General features: G+C 35.6%; 1 protein-coding gene across 4 annotated transcripts in view; it reads left to right on the forward strand.

The window, feature by feature from the left end:
- The window catches only part of ELP4 (elongator acetyltransferase complex subunit 4), a 162,497-nt gene that overhangs the window by 24,736 nt on the left and 121,724 nt on the right, over nt 1-16,037 (forward strand). For all 4 annotated transcript variants that reach the window (XM_069857486.1, XM_069857487.1, XM_069857485.1 and 1 more), the window contains exons 4-5: nt 4,128-4,259; nt 9,509-9,648. In XM_069857486.1, the coding sequence (XP_069713587.1) occupies nt 4,128-4,259; nt 9,509-9,648 (272 nt within the window). The remainder of the gene's footprint in view (nt 1-4,127; nt 4,260-9,508; nt 9,649-16,037) is intronic.

Raw genomic sequence — 16,037 nt, forward strand, 5'->3', positions numbered from 1 at the left:
TTATCTTTTACTTACTTAATCATTGGTGAAGTGATTCAGAAAAAGATTAAACAAAAACCCCATAATCTAATCTTCTTGTATGTGTTCCTAGTTTCAATCTTGTGTGAGGAAGTTATAGCAAAGAGTAATATGACTTGACTGTGGGCCTTACTTCTGTGTATGTGAAGGAGAGAATAAAAAATTAGCCCTTAAAGTACTTTCGATTAACCTTTTTTATGTCATAAAGCAGAGGAATATTACATCCCTTTTCCTGTTCACACAATTCTCATTCATCCTGGGTTGACATCCATTTGGTCCTTTCGATTGTCAAAGAAAAATTTCTGTAGAACATCCTTACCTGGCGATGGAAATAAATGGTTGTACAAGGGCCACTGGAAGGAGAAAAATTCTATATCCAGTCATTTGTGTTCTTTAACAATAGACCTTGTCTTCACAAGTGTTTACAATCAAAATAGAATCCTCCCCCCTTTTGGGAGTAGGGCCCTTTAAACTGACATTTATATAATACATTATTGAAAAGAAAATATTTACCCTTCCTGACTTACCATCTGGTGTCCTTTAAATACTAAAAATTAACATAATGAAAAAGAGCCTTAAATTCATGTGAGTTTAAACTGTTTAAATATCATTGCAATTAGAGAGCAACTGTGAATTGTACTCCCTTTAATATTTTTTTATTTCACATCTTTTATCATGCCTGTAACAATATTGGGTTGCAAAATAGTTGCATAAAACCATGTGAACAACATATTTATTGATACATAAATAGATAATGTTTAAAATTCTTAAGTACTTTTAATTATACAGTTATTGAAACCCCTCAGGATCAAAGGATTTTATATAAGAGGGATTTCACATACAGCTTGGATTATGTTGCTAAATAATAGCACAGTAGTACTTCTTTAGCATTGTAAAATAGCTTAGAGAGGAGTATGATGCCTATAGTTGGTGTAATGCATTGGTAATTAAGAGGGTGTGAGGTTAAGCTTCATTAACTGCTGTGGGATTGTATCTTGGATTTTATTATCCCCTAGAGAACATAAGAAGTGAGTGAGGTCAAACTGTTAGAATCTGATTTTGCTGCGTGCATCTGCCAAAACAAGGCAAGCAAAGTAATGTGGCAGCAAGGACAGAAGGACCTGGATTGCTAGCAGATACAGGTTGTACATCATTTTATTGCAACAATGAAAGATTTATTAAAGAAATAAATTATTTCATGTTTGCAATAAAACCTTCATAAGCTTGGTTTGTAGGAAATAAAATTATTTTAATTGCATTGTCATTTAGTGTTAGCGCTTTAGAAAACCATTTTTTCCAAAACTTATTTTTTATTTTAAAACATAGCAACAAATGTCTCTATTTTCTTTCCCACTACTTCTCACTCTAGACACACACAAATGCCCCAACCAAACCACGCTTAATAACTTTAGCACTTGTCTGCCTTTTTGTGTATCCATGATGCATAGCAAAGACTTGTATTTTAGTTGACCCCAGGAAATGCTGTATACTTTCTTTTTTTTTTTTTTTTATTTTAACTAATGCACTGCTACATGTTTTGGTTTTGTATTTACCTTATGAGAGATTTGTCTTTTTTTAGCCTGGGAGAATATAACAGTTCTTAGGAAGTTTACACACTGATGCCACAAAATTGTCAGTCCCAAAGCCTTTCAAAGCTATACAATGTAGGAACTGAGATATTTTTAAGCAGAAATAAGTTAAATAGAGAGATTACAGGCTGATAAATCAACTATCCTTTTCTTAGTCTTTTGTTTAAATAACAAACACTTTTCTTTCCAAATTCTGGATTAAATTTTTGAAGTAACTTTTAAACACCTTAATAATCTTTTATTTTTCTGAAATTCTGATTTTAATTCTAAGAATATAAATTATTTTTAACCTAAATGGGTTCAGAATGCCAAATCCTTTTTTAAGTTCTGATAATTTCAGCAGAATTTAAATGCTTTTTACATATGATTGGGTGCCAACAGCAAGTATTCATCTCCCTTCCATAAAATCCCACATAAGAAGGTTATGTTCTGTGTTTGGCTGCAAGGCAGGAACTATTTTCAGTGTAGCATAAGGCTATTGAAGTAAGTTGTACTTTATCAGTTATACTTGGAGAACTTCTCATCCCTGTTGTCTTCACCTCTGTTCTATTTTAGCATAAAATACAGTCCCTATGTACAGCATACATTATGTGTGGTTATATAAAAGCACATGTATGTAGCTAAATGTCTCTGTCTCAGATTTGTCTTCACCAATTGTTATATGATAACAATGACCCAGTAGTACGTGACAGATATTCGCAGTGATTCTAGAGGACAAAAATACTAAATAGCTGTAAGAAAATATTGGTGCTGGTTTTCTCTTTACTTACAATAAAGGTAAATGGTGAAATATGCCATTTAATGGATTTCAGCTTTAGCTGCCCAGTGGTGCTGCAGCAGGATGAGGTAGCAACTTCTTATATCAGTAGTAGGATATGAAACAGGGGCAAGATCAGGAAGTTTGATGAAATGCTAGTAGGCAAGATGTCATGCATCACTCAAAGGTGTGTCTTGTATCTTCTGCTCAGCTGCTGAAACACAGAGGTAGAGTTGTTCTCTTTCTGCAACCATATTGAAGTAACTGCATAAACTTTTTCATAGCTTCCGTTACCTTTTATCTTGGAGGGTGTACAGACCAACCACTGAAAGAGAGACAGAAACAGCTTTCCTGAAACTAGAAACATTTGTTCTTGATTTAGTCAATAATTGTAGGTATTGTGTTAATTTACACTAAAGAAACAAAAATGGCACCTTGTTCATAAGATTACATATTGAACAATATATAGGTTTTCTCTCCTCTGCCCTTTAACACTCAGCATGATACTAAAGTTAAATGGACTCATTTAAATTTTCATTGTCTTCATTCTTTGTGTGTCTGTACTATGTTTGCCTACACAAAACCATGGAAGTAATTCAGATGTTTATGGTCAGTGTCAACATTGTGTATGTTCAGTATTCCATGTCTATCCCATACCTCTATCAAGATTCTTCTTCTCGAGTTTTCATATTTATTGTTCTTATGTCTTCACACCTAATACCTTGTAATAGAGCTACTGGGTAGCTCTATATGTTTATAACCCAAGAGACCACGTCTCAGTGCTGTCTCAAGAGTATTTGCTTAATGAAAGCTTCATTTTCAAATATGTCTCAATCTGTTTAAAGCAGATAAAGAGTTCCTGTGCCCTCCAGCTTGCACAGGCAGGTGATAAAGTTGAGTCAGAAAACTTAGTTGCATGCCATTCCTCTACTAGGTGTAGGCACTCAGTGCATAAATTCTGAATGCTCTGCTTCATACCCACCCAGTGCTGTTTCCTTTTTCAGCAATTAAACAAAGGTAGAAAGCAGAAAACTTGTAATAAAACATTGTTCCCAATCTAGGTCTAAGTCAAAGCTGCAGTTCTGTTCTCTAGAACAGTAAAATCCACCTATGTGTGATGTCAATTGGCGGAGGGGTTTGCCAGGAATGTTTGCATTAGAAACTTATAAAAATTCCAGGATTAAATATCTGCTCCTTCCTTCTGCTCTGCCGTTTGTTTTCATGAGGTATCTGTTATTAATAGATATCATGCTTAGCAGTTAGCAAAAGAGAAAATTCAACTTATGCAGCTGTTTTTAGCCTGTGTCTTGTAGGCTATTGTGGTCTGTTGAATACTTTTAAATGATTCACAGAAGAAAAGTGACCTTCTTATGAAATAGGCTTAAGTTCATTGTGCGGAGAACTTGTCTGTTCTCAGAAATAAAACAGGTGACCAACCTTTAAAGAAAGATTAAAAAATTAATATAGGTGCTGCTCAAGATGTGTTGTTTGTGTAAAGTACAGTATACAAGGTGATATTTCCATTCTCTTACCTTTCTGTGATTCATTTTTCCCATAATAATTACATGGGGGTTTTTTCATGCTGAGTAGAAGTAGGAGCCAGTCTTTAAGAACAGTTATCTTAATCAAGTTTTGTTACAGATTTTATAACCGTCTATTACATTAAGGTAACAGTCTTGGCTAACAATTTTTTGGAGGGGTTAAAAACTGGAACTGCCGTTTCCACTATAGATAACTGACATTCTTTCACTCTCCACCTGTAGGAACTTCCAGCCCCTTTGCTTGATGATACCTACAGAAGTGACTTGGGAGAAGAAGCAACAGCTGTTAAGTCTGAAGATCCTCAGGATTCTATGAAAATAGCCTGGCGCTACCAAAATTTACCAAAAGTTGAGGTAATCAGTATTTCACACACTCTTCGTTTCCAGTCAAAATGAATTTGCAAAGCCAGTGCTCTTCAGTAGAAGACAACAGAACTGCATATGAACAGTGTTACAGGATTGCCTCCTGAGGGCAAATTATTATACACCACTATATTTTGGTTACTAGAGATACAGAGAGAAGTGGCATTTTAAAGTTTGCAGAACCTGTAAAACTTAATACAGACATTAATGGCTTATAAGTAAAAAACAATAAAGTACGATGGGATTTTTCAATGAGTATTTTTTAATTGAGAAAGCTTTTTATGGAAGTTTGAATAATTTGATCACTTACAGACTTTGCCCAAACATAGTTTTACACAAATTACTTAAGTACATTTAATCAAAAGTACTTAACTAGATCTCTGTAGTGAAAGTACTGTGTGAAGCAAGCTGTTGACCTGCTTATCCATGTGCATAACAACTAAAGTAAGCACTTGAGATTGTATCAGCTTCACTGTCACTAGAAACTAATCACTGTGCAGGAAGAATATAAGAAACAAGTCTGCTAGTCAAGTCTTTCAGAGTTTGCATTTGTTAGTGTTTTATGAATAATTCTCTCCTGTGTCTGGTGACTTTCTTATTGAATCCAATGGCACTATCAATCTTTAATAAAATTACAGCTTTTTTGACTATCCAGAACAAAAAAAATTATTTTGTCTATATATTTCAGCCTACATTTATAAATTCTGGTTTAGATGTAGCCATAAATGCCTAGTAAGTTCAATCATATTCTTAAAAACGTAATTGGAATGTGACAAAATAATCTTACAAGGCTTGGCATGTTTGGTTTTCTGTGAAATTGCACAGACATGGCTATATAGTTGTGTCAGAAAAGACTTATATATGGTGACATGCCAAATCAAACAGCCTCAAGGGTAATCATATAATCTCATCAATTTTATGATTGTGGAGCTTGCTTGTGCCACCCTGAACCATCCCCAAAATAGTTTGTTTTAAAATCAGCAGAATTTCTTGTACATTGATATGGGAGCAATTGCATTTCATTAACAAATAGTGTGCTGATGTTCTGACAAGGCAGAAAAACATGTAAACAATACAGTTAGGTGTGCATTTATCCTCTGTAACTTCACAGAAGTAATCACTTTGTCTACTATTGTATTATTTCTCTACAATATACAATTTCCTTGTCATCAATTGTTGAAATTTGATTATGCAAGATAGAATAAAGTGGTCAATCTGTTGTGGGGTATTTCTGTTATTACCATTGTTGCTTTCTGAATTAGGTGCTGATCTTTCTGAAGAGTTGAGCTCCAGTATTTCCCATGTTACGTTACATTTACCAAAAAAAGTTAAAATTTGCAAATAGAAGTCTATAACTAATAAAAGCTGCCTATACATAAAATTCCTCAGGATGTTCTAATCAGTGAAAATTAGATTTGAAATTTACATATTTCAGTATTTTATAATGCAGCTTTCATAAAATTTTGGTGCTGCGCTACATTAATTGGATTGATGAACATACTCCATTGAGGAAAAATCTAATGTTGCTCTGCAGCACCCTGGATGTTTAATACATTTAGTACTGTCATTTAATTAACGATTTTTTTAGGATTTATTCTTGAAATTTTCTTTTGGCGGAAAAAAGTTAGGTTGAATGCAATTTCAAGGCGTATTTTCCAAACTGATTGAACTAATAAACTAGTGCATTTTCGAAAACTAGAGTCAACTAGTTTCAAGTATGAAAAAAAGAAAATAGCTTTGCTTTTAATGAATTAGCAGAAAACTTCTTCATCCAGTATCTGGCTTTACGTGAGGTAAGAGTATTGAGTAAAAGCCATCTTTGTAGTATTTTTGGTACCTGACTTAGTTTTTATTTCTAAGTAATAAAAGAGATTTTCTGTAATAGTTCATATATTCCTCATTTATTCAACTATAGGCTAGCTGGGTAACTCACTTTTGTTCTGAAGCATGATATTTATATTAGTACTTGCCATAACTGTCACAGTTTCTCTTTACATATCGCATATACCTCACACTTTAGAAAATGACAGATGTTTTATAAGAAGTTTCTCAGAGTAGCAGGTCGTGTTGTGCTTGATGTGCCTTTGCCAGTTTGTTACTTTCATCTGTATCAGAGGTTAATTTCATCTAAACTTTTGAGTACATGTATAGCCTGTTTTGCAATGCAAGACAGTGTGGGTTTTTTTCTTTCTTTCTTTTTTTTTTTTTTGAATGAACTGCTTGTGTTCTTGGGGCAATATATAAACTGTCACAGCATGAAATCAATTTTCTGCCTTGATTCATCCTAAATCTGAGATTTCTAGCACATTAGTATTGCAATTAGAAACATTAACAGCAGACGGTAGCATAAAAGCACGCTCTGCTCACTGACAGTTTAGAGTATTTCTCCTTGTGCAAAATAGGAATCCAGGAAAGAACAGGCTTGAGCCTCCAATCCACTAATAAATTTATCAGATCAAACTTGAGAGGAATGGAAAGTCTCTGCTTCGCACTTTCCATGGTCATTCTGCTAAGGCAGATTATTCATGCTTACTTGATTCAGGTAGGCTTTTTGCAAGCTTCCCCGCTAAGCCTGGGAATGCAGTACATTGAGGTCTATTCATAGCCTTCTGACATAGACCGAGCTTTTATTGCATGGTGTTTTATTATAGCCAAATCCTGGTCTCCACCCAGTTTGTAGGCACTGTGCTTATTCTTTTGAATCAAGAGAGGTTATCACCTACCTTAATCCATGCAGCAGGGTGGATTAAGGACACCAATGTGCCTCAGGATTCTCAAAGAGGATCCTGGAAACTTCTTGTTTCTTCTTTTTTGCTGTCTTTACTAAACTCTATTGGGCCTCAGTAAGGATTTGCATCTGAAATGGGCAACCTGGAGCTTTTCTCAATGAAGACATCAGATCAAAGTTCAGTTAGTCAAGGCCTTTCTAAAACATTAAGGGGGCTTGGAAGTACACAATAAAAAGATGAGCTCTGGCAGAGATTGCAGTAAAAACATTCTGATCTGTAATCCGGATAAAGAATAGATTATAGGCCAAAGAACAGCCCCTGTTTAAATTGCTTTCAGAATCCTCATTTTAAATAAAGTTACATGTTACATTAAAAATATTTAAATTCTGATAGATTGTTAAGGTTTGTTGGGTTTCCTTCTTTAAAAATCAGGTGCTGATAAATAACTTGGAACACTGACTTAGAAAATGTGTGTTTCTGTCTCTCTTTGAGGAAAACTGATCAGCCTCTTATGACTAGATACATGTGAACAATTTTGTGTTTTCTTTGAATTAAAAACTAATTATCTATTTTAATGAAAAGTTTGTGTTTATTTTAGTTATTCTATTGGTTTTGTAGGAAATGTATTTTATTATTGCTGCTATTTGTATTATCTGATAATTGATCACTCCTAACTTCCATTCATCAAATAGTTTGAAATTATTAACTCTGAATGAAATTGTTCTAATTAATCTTAACAGTTTAATATATTTTTCATTAGCTGAAGCATGAAATGAAATTGTGGAAATACATGGCATGATGGTTTTCAGAAAGCTAGCTATAAATACATGGTCATGTCTGGCTGTTTGTATTCTTTCTTTTTCCTGTTACAGTGCTCATTTTATTAGCAAGACCAAGGTTTATGAAAACCACAGGCTTTCTGTAGTAACCGGAGTTGGTACTAAGTAAACTGTTGCTCAACACACGAAAAAAAAATCATCATCTCATTATTTTAATAATTCCATATATCTGTTGTCATTCCTGCATACAGCAAGAACAGCAGATCTTGGAATTGTAGCAGATGTACCCTGCTCATTTAATATGTGGGGTAGCTTTTGGGTCTTAGGGGATTCAGCTTAGCACTAAGTCTTAAAGTTGGGAGATAAAAAGATGACTTTAAAGTACTTTGGCACATTCCTACATTGTACAATGCACACTTCTGAGCAGTCCAGCCTTAGAGCAGTTGTCCTCAGAATAAGCTAAAAGGTGGTCTTTCTTTTGACCTGCAAAGCTGCTGTTAAAAGTCTATGATCCAGCACCTTTCTCAGTCCAAGAATTTTACGGTTAGAAATGTTGCAGTTTTGGTTGATACATATATTATGAATCTTGTTTGGTTATCTAAATTACCTTTCTTTTTCCTCAAAAGAGTTGATGAGAAATAATATGATCAGGACAGTTTGTGCCATAACCTAAAAGTTAATTTTAATATTGGTCTGGTAATCTTTCACTCCCTGGTGATTTACATTTGTGCCAAGTGTTTTCCTTCACTGGAAGAAACTAACTTGCCACTGGGGTTTACTCTGCTTGACTGTTCTTTCCAGAATAGGGTGGGATTTTTTTAATGGAAAGAGAAGGAAAGATGAAGAAAGTGGATTGTTACATTAAGAGAGTAAAACCTGTTCATTTCCTGTAGCAGATAGCTACTACATACTTGAATATTGCCTATTATAACAATTTAGGATTTTTTTAATATTACATGTGTAATTCAAATAATGTTGCAGGTCGCATGCTGTACTCCATTAATGTGGAACAAAAATATGCATTTGTTTCCTCTGCTTATTTACTAGCATAACATATTCAAAATGTGTAATTCCTGCTGTGATGTGTATTACATTTGGGGGGGTTATGATGTTTTATATATACCCAAAATTGAGAGCTGATAAAAATGTATCTTGATTATAGTAAACTACAGTTATTGTGTGAAATGTCTGTGTAATGCTCAGCCTGCTATTTATTCCAAATTCAAGAAATTAGAAGTAGTTTTTAACTATTTCTTCAGTTTTACAATTTTCTATTAAAATCAGATATATGAAGATACACGGGTATTTTTTTGTACTGATCATAAATAAAAGTATTTTCAAAGTCAACTGAAAATGTTTCTGTAGCGCCACAGAATTCCCAGATACTGAAAAATCAGATAGGTGGAACACATCACGGCACATTTAATTCATCTGGCCTTTTGCAATTTGTGATTGTATATCTAGAACATGTGCAAAGATACATTCTTTTAAGTGTCTGACTGCAGTTTGGTGGTGCAACTTGGAACAGTAAGAGTTAGATTCTGTGTGTAAAATTCACATTACAGAATATCAGCAGGGGAACTAAAATGTAGTAGTTGTTATAATAGTGTTCTACTTGAAGTAGAATGGAAAAAAAACAGAGGTTTCTTTCAAGCATATTTCTAATTAAATATTTTCATTTGACAGATAATAATTGAATACATTATTGTGATCAGTATTGTTGTTTCCACAGGCCAGCCCAACCACATCTACAAAGTTTGGCCATTATTATGACATTTCTAAAACAATGTCTCCAGAAGTGTTTCAGTCCATAAAGTGGCACAGTTTTTACCTTCCTGAAGAACTGTCTTTACAGCCTGAAATGAAAGCATGGTGAGTTATAATACCACGTGCTTCTGCTATGTGTTCAAATATTGGCTGCATAGTAGTAGTAAAGAATATTTTTTCATCTACACTTCCTTTGAAGAATCCCGTAGCTGCGTGTGGCTCCCAAGCAGTGCAGCTGTGGCTCCTGTGTCAGTGCTACACGTCATGACTGGCAGCAAAGCTGCTGTGGCACAGAGACAGTTCGGTATACCAACTCCTCAGCTGTGGGAGGAAGCAAGTTGGCAGGGACAATTAAGGGAGACATTACTGGGACAGCCTAGGACACAGCTGCATGTTCAGTCCTGCCCTACTGACAGCTGAGTGAGGAGGCTGGGGAAAACTATGACTGTCTGTCTGTGAACTCCTCCCAGAGCACCATGCCCCATCGGCTTTCGGAGATGTGTGTGTCAGGTGGCTATCAGTCTTCGGAAGATATCTGTACTGTTTCTAGGGCTGAGAAGACAGGCCATCTTTGACCTACATAGCTTAGAATGCTATATCAGATTAGTTTATTATGTGACTTTTACTTCTTACATCCTACAGCTTCACCTAAGGAAAATATGAAATACTGTGAGTAGAATTACAATCACTAATTATGTCTTGCACAACACCCCTAATTCAAGAGAAAATCATAAACTCTTCTCTGAATGAATAACTTATTATAGTTTATGTCTATCAGTAATGAATTAAAGAAGACCAAGAAAAGATAAGTGACAGTAGCGAAGACTTATTTTAGCCTGTAGCACACATGTCCATTGTACCTTTTTTAGAGGCATTTCAAGTCAAGTCAAACGTCAAATATAGGCTAGAAATCTCTTTATTCAGCCCCATCGCATAATTTACGTAATACCAAGTTTTATAGATCCTAGTGTATAGGGCCAGCTCCTGGAAGCAGTAACACAGAATGTTTTATTGTGAGATTTTCATTAGAGTACACTCAAATATAAATAATGAGATTTATGAAAGAAGCACAGTACGAAGCACCTTTCTTAGAGCTGTGGAAAAGCAGAAGGACAAGTCTCTTTTCAAGTTGTTTTGTGTTACATGATAAAATGTCACTGGTTTTTAAAGTAAACTTCTGTGGTGTAAAAAAATGCAGAGAACTTATATTTTATTATTTCTGTAGTAAATATTTGAACCAACTTTGTTTATCTATTATGCATAATTCTGGGGGTTTTTTTGGTAGCAGTGCCATAGAAGATAGACGCAAATATCTGACAGATAGGTTGCGAGTGCTTACATTGTTATTGAGCAATTTAACTCCCTTTCTGTCTTTTCTCTAGCTAACTAGAATGTCTCATGACTCTGGGCTTAATTCCACTGACTATATGGGCATCAAGTATTTGTTCATTTTACATTAAAATCAAATTAACTCATATGTTTAGAGTAGAAAATGGACTTTAATGCATTTTATTTTTTTAAACTGGGTTTAACTCTGATATTTGCTTTGCATGCTATCCAGGTAAAAATTTGTCACTCTTACCATATGGATTTTATACTTATTTTTAGTTTTAATCTAATGGAAAGATTAGACTTATTTAATTCACTTGGCAAATTGGTACAGCACAGAATGGTGAGGTGAGGAAAAAGATCAAATAAAGATGGATTTTGGAAGGTTTACTAAACATGTTTTTGGATTTTGGAAGGCCATCCTAAACATCTTTTTCCTAGACCACAATGCAATGTCCTAAGGGACAGGGAGGAATAAAAACACACTGGGAATAGTGAATTCTCAGACAGACAACTATGGGAACTATGAAGAGGTGTGTACATCTCTTTTTTCACTTACAGTAGATAGTTCGTCTTCTAACTTTGATTATTTTTTGCCTGACCACGAAACACACTGGTTTTGGATTTCCTGTATTAAAAAGGTTGCACTATGTCAAGGTTAAGACAAGGTGGGAAGAAGAATGTTTCACAATTACAGGCTCTGAAGTAAAGCTTATTTCTCTGTAGAGAAATGGAAGATTTAGGCTTCCCATAATTGCAGTCATTAAATTTTGACATGCATTTAAAAAAATAAACCAAATTAGAATTTCAGCTTCTATTCATCAGTATTGTATAACTGGAGTTCTTAAAAGGTGATCAAAGTGGTGAAAAGCTGCTTCTCCTGTTATCCCTATCCCCAAATTGATCTGCACCTAGCACAATTAACATTAGCAAATTGCACTACCCAATTTACATAAGGAAAAAACAGGTTAGAAAATACATAAATATTTTCAAGCTGGGACATAATGAAGTTCATCAGTAAAACACAAAGAATTGCCCAAGTTCCACAAAGTCAGAAAGGCCAACGCCATCCCTGTCTTTAAGGGGAGGAGAAGATGAAGAGATCTGTGGGATAACATCAGTGCTTCAAAAACTACCAGAAAAAATAATATAATCTATTTTTAAGCTTCTGGGATGGTTTTGCCCAGTATGTGTTTCCTTTGTTTGCTTATGGGTGTTCAACTGGGATATAGTCAAAAGGCTCTAAAATAAAACAGGAGATATGCTCCATTGATAGAGTCTGTTGTCATATCAAAGAATGAACATAGACTGGTTTGAGAGTTTTCTTTTTATTGTGTTAATTGTTAAATACCTATTAGTTAAATAAGCTGTCGTTGAGTCACAGTTGAACCTGAGAGAAGTACTGGGCTTTGTCTCAGTGTTGTGTCTGGTAATAGTCTAGTACTAATTTGGCTTGATGTGTATCCTGGGTATCTTTTTTTAAGTCATGTGAAATTTGGAAAAAAGTGGAAAGAACATGCAGATTACATAGTAGAATTAGAATTCTAGAAGATTTAGGTCAGTGGTCTGCAATAAACTATATGGAAATCAGTAAAGACATACCAAATGTCATACTAGTAAGCGTATGTAATTCCACAAATAAAATCGTGTAGCAGGTCTCCAGAAGAAGATTTGGTGTTATAAAGTATCTTGAACATAAGATATATTAGCAGTGCTGTGTGATTAATTCTACCAAAAAACATAATTTAAAAAGCATGGAGATGATAAACTGGAATTTAATGTGGAAGACATGCAGATTACTTCTGTTCTGCTCAGCCATAACAAAGCTGTCCAGTTTTTCAAAGCACCCTTCAAGAAAACTCTGGATCAGATGTGAAGATGGGTGTACATCTAGAACTGGGATGAATGGCCCATGATGAAGGAATGGAAGTTCTTAGACAAATCTAAGCAGTGTCTAGAAGCATGTTAAAAACTGACATACAGAGGGTAGTAACTATTATCTACTGAAGGTAGGACAAGCAGTAATGGGCTACAGTAAACAGTAGATGTAGAAATACAGGTTGGAAATGAGATTTTTTTTTTTTTAATGATTAGCATAGAAGAAGTTACCTTTCAGACACAGGTTGGGAGTACTGTAGAATCTCCATCACTGAAAATGTCTGAGGACAAGTTAGGTAAATATCTGTCAGAGACGGTTTAGATTTAGTTCATTTTGCCTTGGGTCAAGAAGATAAACTACCTGACCTCTTGAGGTCCTTTTCATCCCTATCTTCTGTGATTCTTTAATACACATTAGTCACAGTGTATTAAATCCAATACTAAGTATGAATGTTAGCAATTATTTCACTGTTCTCAAAACGTTTGTGCTTTTGCAGAAACTGACCAGGCTTGTACTGTATTTTTCACAAATATTGTGATGAAATTCTGAAGGAAGCATTCCTTTCTCAAGGAAAGAAAACAGGATCATAATCCTGTCAGCTTGATCTCATTAAAGGAAGTTTGTAAAATTGGGAGGGAAAGGATATTACTCTGTTGGCATTACTGTTTGGGAAATCAATGCAATGCTTCTAGCTTCTAAAGCTAACTTCAATGTATCACAGAGTAGTAAAAAATTGTTTTCTCTTGATTAACTACACAAACCAAGTGCAGGGTCCTGCACGTGCGTTGAGGCAGTCACAAGCACAAATACAGGCTGGGTGGAGAATTAATTTGGAGCAGCCCTGAAGAGGAGGACTTGGGGGTACTGACTGATGAAAAGCTCAACATGAGCTGGCAATGTGTGCTTGCAGCCTAGAAAGCCAACTGCATCCTGGGCTGCTTCAAAATAAGTGCAACCAGCAGAGTGAGGGAAGTGATTTTCCCCCTCTACTCCACTCTTGTGAGATGGCATCTGGAGTCCTGTGTCCAGTTTTGAGTGCTTAGCACAGGAAGGACACGGTTCTGTTAGAGTGAGTCCAGAGAAGGGCCATGAAGATGATCTGAGGGCTGGAGCACCTCCCGTTTGTTGAAAGGCTGAAAGAGTTGGGGTAGTTTAGCCTAGAGAAGAGGAGGCTCTAGGGAGACCTTCTAGCAGCCTTCTAGTACCTAAAGGGGGTGTATAAGAAAGATGGGGAAAGGCTCTTTATCAGGGAGTACAGCAATAGGACAAGAGGTAACAAGGTTTTAAGCTGAAAGAGGATAGATTCAGATTAGATACAACAAATTTATTTTTACTGTGAGAATTGTGAGGCACTGGAACAGGTTGCCCGGAGAAGTCATGGATGCCCCATTCCCAGAGTTGTTGAAGGCAAGGTTGGCCTTCAATGAGGCTTTGAGTAACGTCATCTAGTGGAAGGTGTCCGTGACCACCGTAGGGGGTTTGGAACTGGGTGATCTTTAAGGTCCCTTCTGACCCAAAACATTCTATGGTGCTATGAGATCTTACGAGCAGAAAGGTCCGCAGGAAGGGCTGAGCGACCTCACCTCACCTCCACCTGAAATGGGGCTGCAGCCCCTCTGCACCGCACAGCGAGGTCACTCCATTTTCCTGTGCCCAGGGCTTCAGCCACCACAAGCACAACCAAATACAGTCTTCTCAGATTCCAGCACCTTCTCTTCCTCCTACAGAAAGGGCAGATTATTCGTGAAAGCTGCACTATGAAATCTTGACTTTTTCCAAGGATGTTAAGTATCTGCACATGGCAGGGGAATGATCTTAAAGGTTCCTTCCAACCCAAACGATTCTATGAAGTAATATGAAAGTCACAGTTAACCTCATCCAATTTTTATTATATTAGACCTCATCTTTGGCTGCCGAAAGGTCCCGCCAAGAGCTTGCACTAACCTCTTTGCTCTGTGTTACAGTGAGCCAGGAGCATGGACATGGCTAGTTAGCATGTCTCTACTTAGAGGATATAATTTCTTAAATGTAAGGTTCTCGAACAATGGTCCTAGATGCTCAGCCAAAAAATACACCTGGTCACATAATGCTAGTTACGTATATAGTACTGCAAAATCTCTAATCTGTTAGACTGACAGTGCCACAAAAAAAGTACTGATAGGCTGGAAGGAACTAAAAAAAATCTTTAAAAAAATGACTTAAAATTTAGAAAATCTCTCAAATTATCTTTTTTTTTTTTATGTAATTTATCAAAAGAAGATTGACAGAAAATGTGTTAACACTGAAAGATGACAAATCCCTTAAAAATAAGGAGGCATTTTTAAGAGAGGGGATAGTTCATTATTGGAATAATTTACATTAATAGGCTATGTATTATGGGTTATTTGTGAAATATTTCATTACTTGCAAAGAGTATACTTTGCAACATATGTATCAATAAAATAATTTCTGAATGATATTTTCTCTTGCATCGTGTAGGAGTGCAGACCAAAATCAGTGATGTGGTTTTGGGTTTTTTTATTCTAAGAATGTTTTGCTTTTGTCACTAATACAGAGGCTGCGGAGGAAGTGGAAACTGATAGTTCTGCCTAGTATATAATTTTCCGTAAGTAAATGGTATTGTTGTTGGATGATACTTCTTTTTAGTATCAGAATTCACAAAAAATTAGGAATTAGCAGGGGAAAAAAAGAAAAACTATTCCCTCTTCTCAGAGTGTTTCCATTACAGATGTTTTTGATGGAGCAGAACGCAGCATGGTTTAAGTACAAGCTGAAATAAATTATTATAGTATTGTAACTGCAGCTATTGAAAAGGCATCTTAAATTATGTGGTCATCAGAAAAGTGTATCTAACCCAGCACATAGGTTTGACCTTGAGGTCGTAAGTTGTATCTTCTGCAATGACAAGCTAGTAATTGTAAAGAAATAATTTAGAAGCTCAGTATGTTTTTTTATTGCACTTTTTTGATTAAATTATCATATATACCTGTGAGGGAAAGGTGTTCCCTAAGTTTTGTCATTTATGGAGGAGGGTGTTTTATCTGTTTTCTTGATGGAGACCTGTTACTTTTATATGTATAATACTTAATGTTCCCCAAAGACTGAGCTTAATATGTAACTTATTAGATGCACCTAGAATTCACCTTGTTGACCGGCCTCACTTTTCCCTTTCTTTTCCAGTTAAAAGGATTAAAAGCTTTGGGGGCTTTTGGTTTCATTTTTTCCTCCCAGAAATTTGGAACAGTTCTCTTCCCCCACCCTTCTTTTCTTTGGGAAGGGAACAAGA

The sequence above is a fragment of the Phaenicophaeus curvirostris genome, chromosome 5 (assembly GCF_032191515.1).
Source record: "Phaenicophaeus curvirostris isolate KB17595 chromosome 5, BPBGC_Pcur_1.0, whole genome shotgun sequence".
Classification (NCBI taxonomy): domain Eukaryota; kingdom Metazoa; phylum Chordata; class Aves; order Cuculiformes; family Cuculidae; genus Phaenicophaeus; species Phaenicophaeus curvirostris.